This window comes from Salvia hispanica, chromosome 3 (genome assembly GCF_023119035.1).
Source record: "Salvia hispanica cultivar TCC Black 2014 chromosome 3, UniMelb_Shisp_WGS_1.0, whole genome shotgun sequence".
Taxonomy (NCBI): domain Eukaryota; kingdom Viridiplantae; phylum Streptophyta; class Magnoliopsida; order Lamiales; family Lamiaceae; genus Salvia; species Salvia hispanica.
In genome coordinates, this window is record NC_062967.1 from 29,950,072 (window position 1) to 29,970,124 (window position 20,053).

General features: G+C 35.5%; 2 protein-coding genes across 2 annotated transcripts in view; both read left to right on the forward strand.

Moving 5' to 3' along the window:
* Positions 1-11,676, forward strand: part of LOC125209821 (cleavage and polyadenylation specificity factor subunit 1-like) — a 14,183-nt gene extending 2,507 nt beyond the window's left edge. The window contains exons 2-25 of the mRNA XM_048109401.1: positions 101-254; positions 494-629; positions 1,784-1,929; positions 2,213-2,308; positions 2,399-2,451; positions 2,830-2,961; positions 3,442-3,493; positions 3,584-3,703; positions 3,901-4,035; positions 5,015-5,143; positions 5,298-5,375; positions 6,158-6,289; positions 6,424-6,518; positions 6,945-7,141; positions 7,433-8,217; positions 8,343-8,423; positions 8,503-8,565; positions 8,721-8,798; positions 9,006-9,227; positions 9,387-9,512; positions 9,666-9,842; positions 10,510-10,695; positions 10,942-11,321; positions 11,399-11,676. Coding sequence (XP_047965358.1) covers positions 101-254; positions 494-629; positions 1,784-1,929; positions 2,213-2,308; positions 2,399-2,451; positions 2,830-2,961; positions 3,442-3,493; positions 3,584-3,703; positions 3,901-4,035; positions 5,015-5,143; positions 5,298-5,375; positions 6,158-6,289; positions 6,424-6,518; positions 6,945-7,141; positions 7,433-8,217; positions 8,343-8,423; positions 8,503-8,565; positions 8,721-8,798; positions 9,006-9,227; positions 9,387-9,512; positions 9,666-9,842; positions 10,510-10,695; positions 10,942-11,321; positions 11,399-11,513 — 3,868 coding nt within the window. The 3' untranslated portion in view covers positions 11,514-11,676. The remainder of the gene's footprint in view (positions 1-100; positions 255-493; positions 630-1,783; positions 1,930-2,212; positions 2,309-2,398; positions 2,452-2,829; positions 2,962-3,441; positions 3,494-3,583; positions 3,704-3,900; positions 4,036-5,014; positions 5,144-5,297; positions 5,376-6,157; positions 6,290-6,423; positions 6,519-6,944; positions 7,142-7,432; positions 8,218-8,342; positions 8,424-8,502; positions 8,566-8,720; positions 8,799-9,005; positions 9,228-9,386; positions 9,513-9,665; positions 9,843-10,509; positions 10,696-10,941; positions 11,322-11,398) is intronic.
* Positions 11,677-15,318: 3,642 nt separating this feature from the next.
* LOC125216537 (DEAD-box ATP-dependent RNA helicase 7-like) lies at positions 15,319-19,565 on the forward strand. Its single transcript, XM_048118276.1, has 14 exons — positions 15,319-15,920; positions 16,418-16,552; positions 16,695-16,835; positions 16,929-17,040; positions 17,143-17,213; positions 17,314-17,468; positions 17,572-17,683; positions 18,129-18,230; positions 18,319-18,379; positions 18,452-18,620; positions 18,698-18,794; positions 18,877-18,971; positions 19,054-19,187; positions 19,281-19,565. Exons 1-14 carry the CDS (start codon positions 15,447-15,449, stop codon positions 19,484-19,486), a joined length of 2,064 nt encoding a protein of 687 aa, XP_047974233.1. The 5' UTR covers positions 15,319-15,446; the 3' UTR covers positions 19,487-19,565.
* Positions 19,566-20,053: the final 488 nt, after the last annotated feature.

The window sequence follows — 20,053 nt, forward strand, 5'->3', positions numbered from 1 at the left end:
ATGAATGTCTGTTGTTACTAGTATGCCTCAACACGAACTATCATGAGAATGCAGTTTGGTGGTAATTTACTTATAGACACTTTTACTTCTTCTCGTCCAGTTCCATGCATTGTTTTGAGGGTTCTGACTGGATTCACTTGAGAAGAGGCAGAGAATTTTTCCCAAGAGGCCCACTAGTGAAAGTTGATCCATTGGGGAGGTGTGCTGCGGTGCTTGCATATGGATTACAAATGATAGTCCTCAAAGCAGCTGAGGTTTTGTAATTGATCTGTCTTTACTCTGTTACAGTTCTTTTGATATGAATATTTTGATTAATAGGAACACGGTATATATTTCTATTGCTACTACCAGATATTTATATTGTATAATGAACTATTTCGAATGTTGGGGATGATGAATGTTTGAGCCATGTGGATTATGCTGCTTTCAAGTAGTAACTTCTTATATCGTTTTTTTATTAAATTGTAAATTCAATTGTTGTACGTGATGTTAGGCTAGCACTGGTTTAACTGCACCTGCAGAGGACAGTACTTTCAGGGCAGCTGCTGCATCTCGAATTGAATCATCGTATATTGTTGGCTTACGAGATCTTGATATGAAGCATGTTAAAGATTTCATCTTCATCCATGGTAAGAATTCTGATTTGGTTTTTCTGGCATCCTATTTTAATAAAGGGTGGTTCAGAAAATCCAATATGGCTAAGTATATATTCTCAAATATTTGTGTATGCTTTTTGTTGCTATAGATTTCCTAATCATTGTAATTTCCTTACCCATACTTCACTGGAAAATTTTGATTGTATACCTCAGAATAGTCAATAAAAGGCATGCACCAGAACCAGATTGAGAATCAGCACTTTCTTATGGGCTACAGCACAAAAATTTCCTTTCTTATAACTGCCGATGTTTAATTGCTGATTTTAAAAAGGGCCTATAATGATTTTTTTTTTCTGTTCTGTATTTTTAATTGGGTGCTAATCTGATCTTTATCTTTCCAAGTTATAGGTTTCCCAATATATACTTGGTTTGATAGCTTTGATTTCTAAAATGACTGCATTATTCAATTCTATCAAGTGTGGTTTTCTAAAAGGCATACTGGCTATTACTTGTTTGGTTCTATTGACTTTCTCATCATTGCCGCTCCTTTTATCTCAAGTTTAAGTTGAGCTTATTGGTTACAGGGCAAAAAAACTAGTTTGGGAAGTCTTACGACATAGATCTTTTCTGTATATTTTCTTTGAGTAGGTGGAATTGTCAAAATCTTCTCTAATCTGGATAATTTGATGCTAGTGATAAAAAAAAATCTGTTTTATGCTTTAAGGTTGTAGTTACCAGATTTTGACCTTCTTCAGTTAAAATTTATAAGTTATAATTTAATGTGGTTGTGGATTAAATTAAGTGAGAGTGCAGTCTATAGACGACTCCAACTCAGTGAGACACTCTTGACCGCCAGCAACTAAGTGGTAATCAATTTATAATAAATGATTAAATTCTCAATTCAACTTCATAATTTTTTTGGGTACACCAAAGGCCTCTAATAGGAGGACTCTTCTGATTTGCTGTGAAGTAGTCTTACTTGTAGCCATTGCTTGGTCTAACCAGTGGTTCTACATAATCTTTTGTTTTTGCTTTTAGGTCCTTACTATCCTGATTATATTTCTCTAAGATTCAGGCAACTAATTTGTGATCTGTTCGTATATCTTTTCTCAGCAACTTCATTTCATTATGAACCTCAGCCAATTCCCAGCCACTCCTTTTTTGAATGATTAAAAGCTATTTTTCAGGTTATATTGAGCCTGTTGTGGTAATTCTTCATGAACATGAGCTTACATGGGCGGGTCGGGTTGCTTGGAAACATCACACTTGTATGGTTTCAGCACTCAGCGTCAATACAACATTAAAGCAGCATCCGCTCATATGGTCAGCCATGGTCAGTGTTTTAAAATATGATCCTCTTATTTTACCTATAGGGTCTCATGTCATGTCTTAGGAATATTTTTTCTTTACGTGCTAACGTTGATAGCATATTTTTATGGTGTTAGAGGTTTACGTTATGATGCCTTGGTTTTCTTCTATTTGTACCTTTCTTAGGCATTGATAGATTACAAAGGAAGAACGTTGGAGTTTGTACACTAGCTTAAAGCTAACCACCCTCCAATTTCCAACCAATGTTAATCTGAACTAATTATTATATTTTTCTATATGATTTTCAGAATCTCCCTCATGATGCATACAAGCTTCTTGCAGTTCCTTCACCTATTGGTGGAGTTCTTGTAATTGGTGCGAATACAATTCATTATCATAGCCAGGTTTGCTCTTTTTGGCATTGCATCTTCGTAATCACCTGCTTTTCCATTCTTTTTGTCCTGCTCTATATCTGATGATGCTTAATTGATCAGTCTGCTTCATGTCACTTGGGGTTGAACAATTTTGCTGTTCCCGCAGATGGAAGGTGAAATTTCAGCTTCACTATTTATTTCTGCCCCTTCTTTTCTATATAATATGTGGAGAAGGATGTATTACCATTCAATATAATCTACCGATTTTTTAAGTTAGACCGTGCATGTATTATTAGACAAACTATTGGTTCATTGTTGATTTACATTAGGAATAAGTGCATCACAAAGCACGGTGCCACCTTTTAGGATAGGTTATACATTGTTCTTCTGTCCCGTTCCTAAAAAAAACTACTTATTTGTACATATAGGTTTGCTGGTTAATAACATAGTACTTACTGTTAATAACTTTGATTAGAATGTTTGATATCTCCACCTAGCCTTTATTACTAAGAAGTTGCATTATTTCTAATGTATATGCACTCCTCTTTCAGTCAAGAGATGCCTAGGTCTGGATTTACTACGGAGCTTGATGCCGCCACTGCGACATGGTTAACTAATGATGTTGCTGTGTTCTCCTCTAAATCTGGGGAGCTGCTTTTGCTTACTCTTGTTTATGATGGGAGGTTGGCGATTTATTACTCTCACTTGGTTCTCTTATTGGAGACATACGGAAGTGCTGTATTCATTTTGTTTAACTAAGTCAACCCTTGCATCTAATTTTGCATATTTTGTTCCTGACATGGGTGTTTAGATATTCTTTTGCTGACTTATCTGGCTCAACAATTTTATCTTATGCTCTATTAGTAGAGCATGTTACTGGGAATATCTGGAAATTTCTTTATGTTATGTTTATAGCTTTTCAAATATTGCCAAATTAAACCTCTGCAGATCTGGTTTGAAAGACTTCCTAGTGATGTGTTATCATTTTGGTTGAGAGTATGCAAAAATGAGATACTTAAACTTCAAGTGTAGAATATGATGTATAAATATGCCTGGGCTATGCATTGTTGGCTTGCCTTTGATTGTGTAAAAACTAGGCCGGTGACATTACTTATGTAGTCATATACTGTATATTTGATATGCTGTCCTATTCAATTCCGCAGAGTTGTTCAGAGGCTTGAACTGATGAAGTCAAGAGCTTCAGTCCTTACATCGGTCAGCCACATTAAGCTCATGTTATTGCACATTACCTGATGAACATCTGCAATGATAGATTTTTCATCAATTAAACTTGATTTTTTATAGGACATTACTACCATTGGAAGCACGTTTTTCTTCTTGGGCAGTCGGTTGGGTGATAGTCTGCTTGTACAGTACTATTCTGGAGTTGGAGCTCCAACACTAAGTCCTGGTGTAAAGGAAGAGGTTTGTCATTTTGACTGTTAGAACTCAGAATGAGTATATTTCAAGTTTGCTTTCTTAAAATAAGACTTGATCTTGAAATGCGGACTCTGTAAGTGCTGGCATAATATTAGCCATGGGGTTTGTAAGTCTCTAATTTTTTATGTATCTTAAGGCACAGTTAACTCAACATGGGCTGTGCATGTTCTCCTTATCTCTAGGTTGGGGATATTGAAAGTGATGCCCCGTCAATGAAGAGACTGCGGAGATCTCCTTCTGATGCATTGCAGGATTTGATTACCAGCGAGGAACTTACATTCTATGGCACAGGTCCAAACAATGCTCAAATAGCTCAGGTTAAACCATGATCTGCATTCTTTGCTGAACTCCATTGTGTTATTTTATTATGTTTTTTAAATGTGAAGTAGAACCACGCTCAAAGAGAACTGGCCTGTTTTTTCTTAAAACTAACCTTAAATTTTTAATTGTTTTAGCATCAAGAAATTTCTATACGTATCATATATTGCTTTGATATCAAGGTTGTGTCATTTATTCTCTGCTGGAGAAATGATTAAAGTTTGTGACAAACTGACAATAGTGCTTCATTAGGATCGTAGAAGATGCTTCTTCAGCTTATCTGTGATGTTTGTTTTTATAGTCATTGGTGCTCTATATAACATCAGCCTCTCTTTGTGAGCTTGAATTTTGTTTGGGAAAATGCTTTAAGCAGATTCTGAGAATCTTCTCAAAAGAGAGCCTAAAAATATACATTGCTTTGAATACGGCCCATATTTATAATTTATCTTATCAAAGATTTCAATCAGAAGGCTCAACAATTGCTTTGAGGATGAATGTAAAAACTAAACTTCACCAGACCACCTTGACTTGCGTTTATCGTTGTTGGATCTCTCATTGTAAGTTTGGGACCATAAGGTTTTCTTCACATTCTCCCCTAGGATTGATAAATTCCAAACATTGACAAGCCTTTTAAAATTCTAGCTGCTTTGAACTTTGCATCTTAGTTTCTTACTGAAGCGCAATCTTAATTGTAGAACAGCGATATTATGTTTATGGACTTGAGGTTGTACTCATCTCGAATGTGAAGTCATATGAATTAACTAGATGATATCCTGTGGTTTCCTATCTTGGGTTCTGTTTCTGTTGTAATTTGACCTCGATGAACTTGATTGGATGTCATGTCAGATCTCTCATAGTATGCTGATATATTTCATTCTAAGCTGCTGAATTGACATTTGGTTTTAATGCATTAATACTGAAATATATTTTAGATTTTTCTATTTTTTAAGAGATGAGTTGGTTATTTGGTTTTTGCAGAAAAACTTTACTTTTGCAGTACGGGATTCATTGCTTAATATTGGTCCACTAAAGGATTTCTCTTATGGTTTGAGAATTAATGGCGATCCAAATGCTACAGGAGTTGCGAAGCAAAGTAATTATGAACTGGTTAGTTGTAGCTTCATTCTTCAGTTTAAGTTGGCTTATCAGTTGATAACCAATGCATTGCTAAAAGTGTTGTCCTTATTTATTAAATTGTCCTTCATTGTTCAGAAATTTACAGTCCTTTGTTATCTGATATACAGTCCTTTGTCCTATCTAGGTATGCTGTTCTGGCCATGGAAAAAATGGTGCTCTCACAGTACTTCAAAAATCAATCCGCCCAGATACAATAACTCAAGTGTGTACACTTCCTTTTACTCACTACATGGGCTTTTTGCTGTGCTTCTTGCATAATTCTGGAAGATGTTATACCCTGCTGTCCTACACATGATTTTTCTAATGTCTAGTAGTAATATGAATGAATTATCTGTGAATAAGTCAGTATGTTTTTAGAACAGAGAATGACAAGTAAAAAATCATGTAGGTTGTGGTTATTCTTACATTGTTAGCTTGTCATGCGATGCCTTCAGTTTTATAAACTTAGTTTTCTATTGGTAAAACTATTAGGCTATGCACTTGTGGCCATTTATATAGTATATGAAATTCATTGCAATTGTCTTAAACTGTCAAATTAAGATAAAAAAAACATAAGAATATCTCTTCTTAGAATCTGTGAATGTCAAATTTCTATTTCGACATTGGAACTTAGTAGTTGGGATGTCAATCAGACCAAGCCCTTTTGTTTTATTAGCTAGATTAATATTCCTTATCTTCCCAGAAAACATATATATAAAGAAAATGCAAAACAAATAAATAAAATGTTTGATCTACACTTTGAAATTGTCCTTTTTGTAGGGTCTTAAATATTACAAATGCCCCCATGTGTATTTGGTCTCCATACATCTTTTTTCTATTAGGGTACTAAACGTAATGTCTTATGTATAAGTTGTATAATTAAATTAAGGCTGAGTAACTGTATTGAGAGCTTCTTACTTTCTTCTTTGCAGAATGCAAAGCTTTAAGAGAATTTTAGTTTCTCCTTGATTGTTTCATGAGTTTGTTTATACCTTGTTTCTGAAGGAATCATTACCTGGTTGCAAAGGAATTTGGACTGTCTACCACAAGAATTTGCGCAGTGACTCCTCTAAAGGAGTAGCTGACGAGGATGAATATCATGCATACTTGATTATTAGTTTGGAAAATCGTACAATGGTATGCTGTTGTTCACCTTTTCCTTCCGAAGAAGATACCATTTGGAAATTAATCACTATTTGTTGTATAAAACTCTTATTGCCTTGACCTGTTATTTTCTTACAGTTGTATTCTGTTCTTGTTTTACTCTACAGGTATTGCAAACTGCTAATAATCTTGAGGAGGTAACTGAAAATGTGGACTATTACGTCCAAGGAACTACAGTTGCTGCAGGAAATTTATTTGGAAGGTGTGTTTCTTAGTCTACCGATAAACCATCATATAACATCTTTCTGGTATGTGTGTGCGCGCATGTGTTATTGGGAAGGGGTTGGAGGTTCTGGAAGAAAATAGTCCTTTTCTGGAAGGGGGTGAAAAATGGTTCTGCTAAAGACTAAATTATGCAGGGGGTTCAAATTACTTATTGTCAGCTGTTTTTTAACAGCACACAAATATGCTTTATTAGGAGATTTGATAGTTCTCTTCTTTATAAGATTATGAGAGGGAGAGTGTTTTGGAACCTTGGTGCATCAAAAATTTCTGTGACATTAGTTTGAAAATCTTTCCTAGCTTTTGAATGCATGAATTCCTGCTTATGTAGAAAAAGTTTATCTTAGCACAATACCTTGATGAAAATTCTAAGAAGTGACTATGTTTCATGCTAATATTCAAACAGACGTCGAGTTATTCAAGTATTTGCTCGTGGTGCTCGGATACTTGATGGTGCTTTTATGACTCAAGATTTGAGCTTAAAATCTTCCAATACAGAGATGAATGCAGCTTCTGATGGGGCAACTGTGTCCTCAGTTTCTATAGCTGATCCTTATGTGTTGCTGAGAATGACTGATGGAAGCATTCAGCTTCTTGTTGGAGGTATGTCTGGACAAAGTTTATAGAGTTGCAATTACTTGGCTGTGTTCGCTGTATGTACTTTGCTTTCAAGAATCTTTATTTCTATTTAAATATACAAAATGGAATTAAATTTGTATCCCTTGGAGATCAATCTTGCAGACCTAACATTCTAGTCTACAATCTATATACATGTATGCTTTGTTTTTCATAGAGACATTTATGGATAAAACACATATGTTTTGCTTATTTCCAAGCGTCATATGGTATACTTAACCTTTCCTGACGTGTTGGTTGATGATTCTTTTGTCCCAGATCCATATACCTGCTCCGTTTCAGTCATCAATCCACCAGTATCTGAAAACTCTGATAAGTTGGTATTAGCTTGCACTCTCTATCATGATAAAGGTCCTGAACCATGGATTCGTAAGACAAGTACTGATGCCTGGCTTTCTACTGGGATTGGTGAGGCTATCGATGGGGCTGATGGTTCAACACATGATCATGGTGACGTGTACTGCGTTCTATGCTATGACAATGGAGATTTGGAGATATTTGATGTACCTAACTTTAACAGTGTTTTCTTGGTCGATAAATTTGTATCTGGAAGGAGCCACATCTTAGATACATTTTTCCATGGCGCAGCGAAAAATCATATAAACCTCACAAACAAACATTCTGAAGATATTGGACAAGTCAGAAAAGAGGCCACTCACAATATAAAGGTGGTTGAGCTGTCTATGCAGAGATGGGATTCAGAGCATAACCGGCCATTCCTTTTAGGAATATTGTCTGATGGGACCATTCTTTGTTATCATGCTTACATTTACGAAGTTTCAGATAATGCTTCCAAGACTGAGGGTGTCGTTTCTTCTCAGAACTCCGTTAATCTTAGCAATACGAATGCATCTAGGCTTAGAAATTTACGATTCGTTCGTGTCCCCTTGGACACATATGCGAAAGAAGAGACACCATCTGGAGTCTGCTCACAACGCATCACTGTTTTCAAGAATGTTGGTGGTCTACAAGGTTTTTTTCTTTCTGGCTCAAGGCCAATGTGGTTTATGATGTTTCGAGAGCGGCTTCGGATGCACCCACAGGTTAGTTTGATTCAATTACTAAGCAACTATTCTTATAGCATTTTGTTGTAATACTAGAATATTCATATTCCAGTTTTCCAGTAATTAATGAGCTCGTTAATCACTATTACCATTTTCTGTTTAAGGGGTGTGATGGACCTATAGTAGCCTTCACCGTTCTTCACAATGTTAACTGCAACCATGGGTTTATATGTATAACTTCAGAGGTTAGCTTTCTAATTATGTAATTCTGCCGGAACCTTGTTTGCTATGTCAACGAGCAATGCATAATCTCCCTTTTTTCAGGGTGCTCTGAAAATATGCCAGCTTCCAGCTTTATCATATGACAATTATTGGCCTGTACAAAAGGTGCATGTCCATCAGTTCTCGATTTTCTCTTCTCCACAAGTCAATTTGTATGCTATTGGTCATATGTGCCTAATTTGCTCATGCGAGTTGCTTTTCTTTGTGTTTTGTATGGGTGCCTTTGCTCTCTCTCCATTGGCTATTGGGAGTGCTGGCAGATTGGGCTGAAGGGGACTCCACATCAAGTTACCTATTTTGCAGAGAAGAACTTGTACCCTGTTATAGTTTCTGTTCCAGTAAGGGCAATCTCTATCATGCAGTCTTTTTCTTTAGTGTATCAGCAATCAGTTTCGTATAGCACATAAACTTATTGAATATTTAAATCTGTTTCCATGAGTACTTACGTGACCCCATTCTGCCTCTCCATATTGCGATTACCAAATGATAATAAGATATAAAGTTAAAGCTGGGTTAACTAACCATTCTTTTGAATTTTCATGTAGGTGCTCAAGCCACTTAATCAAGTGCTCTCATCTCTTGTTGATCAAGAAGTCGGAAACCAGTTTGAGCATGATAATATTAATATGGAGGGGACATATCCCATGGAAGAATTTGAGGTTCGGATTATGGAACCAGAGAAAATAAATGGCCCCTGGCAGACTAGGGCTACTATTCCTATGCAAAGTTCTGAACACGCTCTTACTGTGCGAGTGGTGACGTTATTTGTAAGCTCAACTTCACATATTTTGCTGCTTCATTGGACATTTGACATTGTTGTTTTCTCCATTTTTGTCCTGTGCTATGTGGTCTTTCCATTTTCTTTATGAAGATGGTCAGATATCTGTGGAATTTTCATAGTCCCTGTTGTGTTTATGTACTTTCAGAACACCACTGCACAAAGAAATGAGACACTTTTGGCAATTGGAACTGCTTATGTACAAGGAGAGGATGTTGCAGCAAGAGGACGCATTCTTTTATATTCTGTTGAAAGAATCTCAGACAATATACAGGTGAAAGTAGCTTGTGTTTTACTTTAGACTCTTTTAACTAATATGAGGGTTGTATGAGACTTATTCCAGAGTTTCAACCAGTCATATTGGTGTCTGATCTTGCCCTTTATATTTTTAATACTTCAATGCTTAACTTTATCCTAGTCTTTTCAGGTTACAGAAGTCTATTCCAAGGAGTTGAAGGGTGCTATATCAGCTCTTGCATCACTTCAAGGCCATTTACTACTTGCTTCAGGTCCTAAAATTATTCTGCACAAATGGACAGGCTCTGAGTTGAACGGTGTTGCCTTTCATGATGTTCCACCTCTCTATGTCGTTAGCTTAAACATCGTAAGCCCCTCTTTATTCTACATGAAACATGTGTATTTTAAATATGTTTGCTCCTTGACCCGAGGACGGATATAGATGCATAAACAGTGAAATCATAATTATATGGAAACAAATCTCACTTGCTCTTCAATCTATGCTTTGGTCCAAGCAATTCTATCATGTGCATTTTGCTATACAGAGAGAGATAGGTTAATGGTTGCAGAGGCATGACTTGTCCTATTTATAATTGCTTTGTTCCCAACTGAACATCCTAGTCATTCTTGTTCAGTATGGACATCAAAATCTTAAATATTTTCAAGATTATTTTATCACTGAATATGGTGTTGCCAACATCCTCGAATTTCAATTGCAAGGAAGCTGAATGTTGCCAGTGTAAAATTTTCAGTTGATGCATCTTTGTCCAGTTGAGATAGCAGACAAGCTCTTTCAATTGCTTAGATTTTCATCTTTGTTAAGACTTGAATTGAAAAAGCTTATGGGTTGGGCGAGTTTTCCTAGGAAATCTATATTTAACTTTCAACTTAAAATGCTTTCTATCTTGTTAGTTGCAATCTGTTATACCCTATTTGGTTTGTATAAAACTGTATAAGAGATGCAGCAGTGTAGCTTCATTATGAACTTTCAAGTTTTTTTACTGGACTTGCTGTTAATCATAAAAATTGTGCAGGTTAAAAATTTTATTCTTCTTGGCGATATTCACAAAAGCATATATTTTCTTAGTTGGAAAGAGCAGGGCTCTCAACTCAATCTGTTGGCAAAAGATTTTGGGTCACTTGATTGTTTAGCAACTGAGTTTTTGATCGATGGAAGCACACTCAGCCTCACTGTTTCAGATGACCAGAAGAATGTTCAGGTTAGCACATTTGTGAACAAATAATGAAACATTTCGAGTGTGTTTTTTCCTTTTTAGGTTGCCTTTTGATTTCTATTTAATACTGTGTTTTATATGTGTATTAATTGCAAGTGAAGTATATTCTTCTTAGTTTAAAAAATATATGTATAAATATAGTGTTTCTTCTTTCTCTTTCTGAATATTTTGTAATATGCTCATAATAAATGGTTATATGTGATATCTGGTACCCTTTTTTGCAACATATAGATATTCTATTATGCTCCAAAAGTATCAGAGAGCTGGAAAGGACAGAAGCTTCTGTCAAGAGCTGAGTTTCATGTTGGTGCCCATATTACCAAATTTCTACGGTTGCAGCTTCTTCCCACATCTGCTGATCGAACTATGCCTGGCTCTGATAAGACAAACCGATTTGCCTTACTTTTTGGTACCCTGGAAGGCAGCATTGGCTGCATTGCACCTCTGGAGGAACTTACCTTTCGCCGTCTGCAGTCATTGCAGAAAAAGCTTGTAGATTCTGTCTGCCATGTCGCTGGACTAAATCCACGATCTTTCAGACACTTCCATTCGAATGGAAAGGCTCATCGCCCAGGTCCTGACAGCATTGTCGATTGTGAGCTGCTCGTGCAGTACGTATCTTACTCTTTCGCACACATCCTTAGCCTATTTTTCTCTCTACGAAATAAAAAGTTGCCCTTTTTGGCAGTTTCGAGATGCTGGCACTCGAAGATCAACTTGAAATCGCTAATCAGATCGGTACGACACGGATGCAGATCATGTCCAACTTGAATGACCTCAGTGTTGCCACAAGCTTCTTGTGAGCACTTCATGTTGAATACCTTGTGTGTTGAATAGTGGTCTTTAATCTTTATGTAATATGCTGAGGTTAGAACTTGACACTAATATTTCTCATTAAATTAGTCTCTTTCTTGTATTTGTAAATGAAAAATTAAAAGATTCTGATGCAAATATTCATTTATTAAATCTAATTGTAATAGTTATGTCATTAACCATCTCTTAAAGATTAAATTATGTGGAATTTAATGATTAAAAAACCAATTATAAGAGTAAAATTGGGATGAGGCAAAATTTTGGAGACATGCCAAAATGGAAAAGTTATATTCCTCGACATATGATGGATGATATATACTCCCTCCGTTCCACAATAATAGAGTCATTTCATTTTACGCACTTGTTTTAAAAAAAATAATTATAAATAGTTAAAGTTTGAGAAAAAGTAAAATAAGAAAGAGAATAATTCTACTACTGTGGAACATGAATACTTACATTAATCAAGTTGATAATTCATTCTTTGTTCCTTGACATTTTATCCCACAACTCTATAAATGCTATAGAGACTGATAGCTTGACAAATACATACCATGACATCAAATATGACTATTCAATTGAAAATGGTGGTAAAAATTGAGCAAGAAATTCAATTGAAGCAAATTCTTGCTGCCAATTAATGCATCATCAATCATTCTCGCTCTTTAAATTTACAGGGAGGAAAATGTACGTACACATGTTAGCATACCAACAGATAAGTATCACAATAACTAGCATAATTGCAATATATATTGTTCATTATACATACGCTAACTCACGTACTTAATAATATGTTGCAGAAACATTAAAAAAAAATACTAGATTAAACCAAATGGGTGCAGGGACAGCATTAGTAGTATTGGTGTGATGCAAGGGATAGTAGCAATTTGAGAGAGTATGGTCGCCGCAATGGTATATTCCGGCATCTGGTTGATGTTGATGATGACGTTGTTTATGGTGGGTGAAGTAAATAGAATTGGGGTTGAAATGGGAGATGGTAAAGGCGTGGTTGGTTCCAAGAAACTAGGCGAGATCCGAAGATGGGCATTTCCTAAAGCTCATCCATCCACCCTCCTCCTTTATAATTTTATATGTCCACTTCAGTTTCGGCATAGATTTTAAAAAATGTACAGACAATAATTGTCCACTTCAGTTTCGGCACACATTTTAAGAAATATAAAGGAAAATGAGTTGAAAAAATTAATCAAATATGAGTCTATTTTCATATATTAGGTTTATAATAAAATATGAGTATAATAAGTTAGTGAGACCGAGGAAATATATATTATGATGAAACAATATATGATTAAATACATTGGAATATTTAAAAAACTAAAATGTTGAAGATATCAAAAAATGCTTTAAAAGATTTGAAAAAAATAGAAAAGATTAAATATATGTGTGAGTGCGAATTGTGTATGTTTTATATGCATTCCAATTCTTTTAAAAAACAAAAGATTTAATATATAAAAATACATAAGATCTATGCATGAAATGTGTTTCTATTTTTGAATGCGTATAAGACTATTTAAGAAATATAAAAGATGAAATAAGGATGTATTAAGATGACAATCCTCTTTCTTGTAACACTATACCACCATTTTAGGCTATTGGATCTGAAAATCGTGTGCTTGTCATGCTGCCACGTGTAAAAACACGGAGGGGTAAAATAAGAAATTTCTAATTTTACGTTACCAGATTGCAGTGTTGTTCATTGAATATTGCAGTCTTACCACAACAATATTGCAGTTTACCACGACTGCAATATCTAATACAGTAGACTGCAAACCCGTGTTTTTTCACGAAACTTAATCCTAGGCGTCCATAAATGAGATCTATCGGACTATATTGGTGGTATGGTGTTATCCTATCTATGGTGGCACCATAGTACACCCCAGATGAAATATGTATAAAAGATTTAAACAAACAAAAAAATAATTTTCGTATCCAATTCATATTCATAATATTTGATAAACGATAAAGAAATATGAAGATATACATAATGAATAAACAGAAAAAGGTACTAAAGCACAAGATTTTAAGAAATATAAAAGATGAAATATGTATAAAAGATTTAAACAAACAAAAAACAATATTCGTATCCAATTCAGAATATTTGATAAATGATAAAGAACTATGAAGATATACAAAATGAATAAACAAAAATATGCATAAAAGATTTAAACAAACAAAAAACAATATTCGTATCCAATTCAGAATATTTGATAAATGATAAAGAACTATGAAGATATACAAAATGAATAAACAGAAAAGAGTACTAAAGCACAAGATTTGAAATTGCATATAAAACATAAAAAAACCGCCGTTGAATAACTTGAACACGGGCCTTTGCTGCCCACGTTGAGAATTTTACCGCCGGATCAAATATGTGTATTGCTAATGTCTATATCTAAATACATTATCATTGAATATTTTGGGGGTACACTCGTACCCCTTGCTCTCACGTGGCTCCACCACTGCTTTCATATATTTCCAATACGATTAATACCTTGACATATGAAGATTTGGGAATAAATCCCAAATTTTCAACATTAAAAATAAGAGACTTAGAAGAATAAAATCGATTTTAGAACAAGAAAAATAGAACATAGAAAGAGAAAAAGAGAGTGATATCGAGAGAAAAGAGAAAAAGAGAGTGATACAAAGACTTTTCCGTTTTCTCCATTTTCCAACACAGAGGGACTCATATTTTGCAGTTTTCCAATGCCATTAATATCTGGACAAATTTACTAGTAATATATTAGCATTCATATTTAAAACATACAGTATTATGTGGAATATGTATTTGATATTCTGAGTTATGTAACCACATGTGTTATGAGTAGTTAGATAATAAAATCATATATTTAGAACATGAAGTGTTTGAGAGTCTAATATCACAATATTATATCATGAATAATAAGACAGAGGGGAAGAGAGTGATTAAGGGATACCGAAAGATGGATGAAATATAGAGATATTAGGGGACAGCTTCTTAAATACAAAAACAAGCTTATTACATGCTCCATTTGTCCCGCGTTACTTGAGGCGTTTCCTTTTGACACGTGATTTAAGAAAATTGTGTTTAGTGAGTTAAATAAATTAGAAGAGAGAATAAAGTAAGAAAAAAAAAATAAAATAAAAGGAAAAAATAAAATAAGTAAATGTTTTATTTTTAACTAAAAAGAGAATTGACTCAAGTAACTTGGGACAATCCAAAAGAAATACTCCCATGGGTATTTAGTCTCCATACTTCTTTGCTAACTATATTATGACGTATACTGACATTGGGCCGAGTGCTCACGTGGTTCGGTCAATAGTGGGCCAAGAAACATTGCCTTTGCAGGCCTCCGTGGGCCAAGGAGAAAAGGGGCTCGGCAGGTAAGTTTATGAGTAATTTTTATAACCAATATCCCAATTTAGAAAATATAGAAATTATAAATAATACTCCCTTCGTCTATGAAAATTTGTCCCATTTCACTTTTACCATTTTTTATAGTGGACCTCATATTCCACTAACTCATTCCTATTCACATTTTATTATAAAACTAATATATAAAAGTAGGACCCACAATCCTCTGACTTTTTCAACTCACTTTCCATTACATTTCTAAAAACTCATGTCCGGTCAAATCGGGACGAATTTTGGTGGACGGAGGGAGTAATTCTTTTAACCCTGAGTGAGAACCACTAATTGTTGCCCAAAATCCGACGGCTGACATTTAAATTGGTATGCAAATCCAATCGTTGATCAAAATTCGAAAACCTATAAATCTGTAAACCCTAACCCCTAAATCCCTCTTTCCTCTCCGCTGTTCCCTGCTTCCAACTGCCTTCAACTCTTGTTGCGGCAGCAGAGCAAAACAGCACAAAGCCTCACATTTTCCTAATCACTACATATACTCATTATCTATCAATTCATCGAGATGCCTTCCGTTGCTATCGCCGAAGCTCAATCCGCCGACAAGAAGAAGATCAAGAAGCACTCCGGAGTTGCGGAGATGGAGGTGGAGGACAACAATTCAGCTGAGAAAAAGCTCAAAAAGGAGAAGAAGTCGAGCAAAAAGGCCAAATTGACTGACCTCGACGATTCTAATTCCGACAGCCCTGTCAAAATTAGTAAAAAGGAAAAGAAGCGGAAGGCTTTGGAAATCGACGACAATGAGGAAGGGAGGAGTGAAAACACCTCCGAGGTGAAGAAGAAGAAGAAGAAGATGAAATTTGTGGGGGAGGACGGAAAAGAGGAGAATCCTAATGCTGTATCCAATTTCCGAATTTCGGCGCCGCTTAGGGAGGCTTTGAAGGTCAAGGGAATTGAGGCGCTGTTCCAGATTCAGGCAATGACGTTTAATACCATTCTTGATGGTTCCGATTTGGTTGGAAGGGCCCGCACTGGTCAGGTTGGGGTTCTCGACCTTTTCCCCCCTTTAATTACTAGTACTATTTTTGTTATTATTGTGCTAATGCTTTTCCTGAATTTTACCTTAGGTAACGTAGGTTGTTAGATAATCTCTGCAGCATAATTTATCTCTCCCAATTTGGCACCAAGGCCTTTTTTATAAGATGAAGTATCGAACGACTCTTTTAGCTCTATTCACGTTTAGATGGAATTTCATGTACTCTTTCCAGTTACTATTTTGCCAAAGTTTTTAACTTTAATAGTTAATGACACAATAGTCCAAAGTTATTGCCAAAATATGCTAGTCACTGCTGTCAAAGATGTATGGTAGCTATGTTAAGTTGTTGGAATTGTAACCACATTTTTCAGATTGTTGCGCACCATGAGGCTTCTAACCATCCTTTTGGTTATAGTGCAGCCCTTTTTTACTTTTCCATGTTCTGTTAGGTCAACCGCTTCATTTTACATATCTAATTTTGAGTTTGAAATCACTATCAGGGGAAAACGTTGGCCTTTGTGTTGCCTATATTAGAATCATTGACAAATGGTCCTGCTAAAGAATCAAGGAAGACTGGATATGGAAAGGCACCAAGTGTTCTTGTTCTCTTGCCCACGAGGGAGTTGGCCGCACAGGTACTCAACCAGCTGGTTGTATACCATGTTTTTTTAGTTCTTGTACAGCTGTGTTCCTGTTCTCTTTAAGACATTAGTTATATCTTTCTCAATGTTTTTTATTTTAATTTTTGTTGTATACCATGTTTTATTTGTGTTCTAGGTGGCTGCCGACTTTGAAGTTTATGGCGGAGCTCTAGGGTTGAGTTGCTGTGTCCTGTATGGGGGGTCTTCTTATGGACTGCAGCTGAATCAATTGAAAAGAGGTGTTGACATTGTTGTTGGCACTCCTGGTCGCATTAAGGTGTGGTGTCTGCTGTTATCCTTTTAATTCACTATTTGTTTTATTCGCTTAGAACAAATACTTATTATTGTGTTAACAAAACTTATCTGACAGGATCACCTAGAGAGCGGAAATATTGACTTTCGATCCTTAAAGTTCCGAGTGCTTGATGAAGCTGATGAAATGCTGAGGATGGGTTTTGTTGATGATGTTGAACTCATTCTTGGTATGAACATAACACAATTTGGTGTGATCTTATCCTTATTTGTATTTGTTAGTAATGCAAATTGGCCGATTAAACTAAGTTTTCTAATATTCATTTATGAAGGCAAGGTAGAGGATTCTAGCAAGGTTCAAACGCTTCTTTTTAGTGCTACTTTACCGTCCTGGGTCAAGCAAGTATGTATATAGTTTAACTATGCTGTCTACTCAAGCTAGAATTTGGTTGTAGACTGTCAATTTTGTTCTCTAAATAATAGTACTCTGTTTGTGATGTCAGATATCTTCCAAATTTTTAAAACCAGACAAGAAAACTGTTGACCTTGTTGGTAATGAGAAAATGAAAGCCAGCACCAATGTAAGGCATTTTGTCCTTCCCTGCACTGCATCTGCCAGAGCTCAGCTCATTCCTGATATCATTAGCTGTTATGGCAGGTTTGTGTTTTTTCTTTATCCTTTCCCTAAATTATTCTTTATTTGTTACTTTTCCTTTTCGCTAATGTCTTATCAAACTCAAGCTTACTCTTTTCAAATCCAGTGGAGGACGCACTATTATTTTTGCAGAGACAAAGGATTCTGTTTCCACACTATCTGGTGTGCTTCCCGGAGCACGCGCATTGCATGGTGACATACAACAGTCTACCCGTGAGGTAAGGAACTCTTTGGTTATATTATAATTATGAGGAATGTTATGCTAAATACCTTTTGTGAGTACCACTCATGAGCATTGACTTATTTAGTCCATGTCAACATTATTTGTTTTGTTTTATACATTTATTTTGATTCTAATACCTCAAAACTTGTTACTGATGTCATTATTATATAAATTACTTAAAATTCCAATGCTCATTTTGTTCTTTTGTTCATTTCTTTGAGCTATGGAGAAAATGAACAAATTAGGTTTGATGTTATGAGTAAATCAATCTTTGGTTTTATTATATCAGTATTATTCTCTCTGTTGATGCTTTTAATGTCGCCATAGAACAATGTTTCTCTGAGGTCAATTCTTACCATGGAGTCTTAATGAATTACTAAAAGACCTTCACATATTTTGTACGGGTGTCGTTTTTTATTAATGCCTCTTTTTGTTTGCAGGTAACTCTTAAAGCGTTCAGATCAGGCAAATTTTCTACGCTTGTGGCTACAGATGTAGCAGCACGAGGATTAGACATTGATGATGTCCAGTTAATTATTCAGGTCTGTTTAATCAGCATGTTTTTTTTTTGTTCGGCTGATGTGCTGTTCATTGCATGACACCTAAATGAGAATACTTCTTTGTATTTAGTGTGAGCCTCCTCGTGATGTAGAGGCATACATTCATCGGTCTGGCAGAACAGGAAGAGCTGGTATGTTGGTAAAATTTTGATTCATACTATGGGTTGCTGAAGTGTTATTGATCATTTTAATGTCTTTTCCAGGGAAAAGTGGTGTCGCTGTGATGCTTTATGATCCTAGGAAGTCTAATTTTGCCAGAATAGAAAGAGAATCAGGTGTGAAATTCGAACGTATAAGTGCTCCACAGCCATCTGATATAGCTAAATCAGCTGGTGTTGAAGCTGCTGAAAAAATCAACGAGATTTCTGATAGGTATTTCCCTTATGCCCTGGAGTTATCTAAACAGTAGTACTATAGCTCCCATGTTTGTAACTGTAAATTTTTCTCAGTGTGATTCCAATATTCAAAGCTGCTGCCGAAGAACTACTCAACTCTTCTGATTTAACCCCAACAGACCTTCTTGCTAAAGCTTTGGCCAATGCTGCCGTAAGTCTCCACTCCTTGTACTTCTATTAAACAGATTTTAGTTTGGTAAACCTGACAAGATAAATGTATCTTTGTTTTACAGGGTTATACCGAAATCAAGAGTCGATCACTTCTCACCTCATTGGAGAACCATGTTACTGTAATGCTCGAGTGTGGAAGGCCCATTTTCTCACCTTCGTACGTGATTGAAAAATATTTCATTTTTTTTTTCGCTGAGGAGGTTTTTTTTTCTTTTGCTGACTGTGTAATCTCTTGTCAGGTATGTTTATGGAACGCTGAGGAGGTTTGTACCTGAAGATAAGGTTGAATCTATTCAGGGTCTTTCATTGACTGCAGACGGGAAGGGTGCTGTATTCGATGTAGCTACCGAAGATCTCGATACATTCCTTGCAGGTTAGTTTGTGTTTGAAATCTGGATACTCATTGACATGCAATCTCTTTGTAATCCTAAAATCTTACATTTTCTTACTATTGATGGGCTTGCAGGGCAGGGGAATGCGCCCGGTGTGAGCTTGCAAGTGGTGACATTATTGCCAGATTTGCAAGAAAGAGCCCCGTTAAGAGGAAGATTTGGTGGTGGCGGTGGTGGCCGTGGTGGTTTCTCGGGGAGGAGAGGAGGTGGCAGGTTTTCTGGTGGTGGTGGAAGAGGATCATTTTCTAGAGGTGGTGGCAATAGAAACAGTAGATGGTGAGAAGGGAACTAACAGATGCAAAGGTGCATCAAATTTTGGTGCTGACAATGATTGAGTATATCATTTTTGTTTTGTAGTAGTTTTACAAATTTGTTCTATCAAATTTTCCTTTTCTCTGTATCGTATGCAAGTTTTTCATTTTATAGGTTCTCGACTCGAAACTATTTAATCAAAATATATTTTTCACGCTACTTCCTATTTCCTTTCTTAATACTCAGAAGTCATAATCAAAATATATTTTTCACGCTACTTCCTAATTCCTTTCTTAATACTCAGAAGTCACAACATCAATCAGTGGTAATTACAATTTATATGCAAAATGTTTTACTAATGTTTCAATTAATTACAATTTATGTGCAAAATGTTTTACTAATGTTTCAATTAAGTACAAAATGTTTTAAGTTAATAAATATTATATAAAATGTTTGATTAGTGTTGTAAATTAGTACTACATAAAAATTACTAACATCGTTACTTTTTCTTATTTTTCATTCTTTCGACTCTAATATTAGCTACAAATATTAGCCGAATGTTAAATGTGAATTGATTGTTTAATTAAATGTCCAT

Coding starts and splice junctions, on each gene's coding strand:
- LOC125216537 (XM_048118276.1), top strand. CDS start 15,447: ATGCCTTCCGTTGCTATCGCCGAAGCTCAATCCGCCGACAAGAAGAAG. Junction 17,469..17,571: donor ATCATTAGCTGTTATGGCAG/GTTTGTGTTTTT, acceptor TTTCAAATCCAG/TGGAGGACGCACTATTATTT. Junction 18,621..18,697: donor ATCAACGAGATTTCTGATAG/GTATTTCCCTTA, acceptor AATTTTTCTCAG/TGTGATTCCAATATTCAAAG.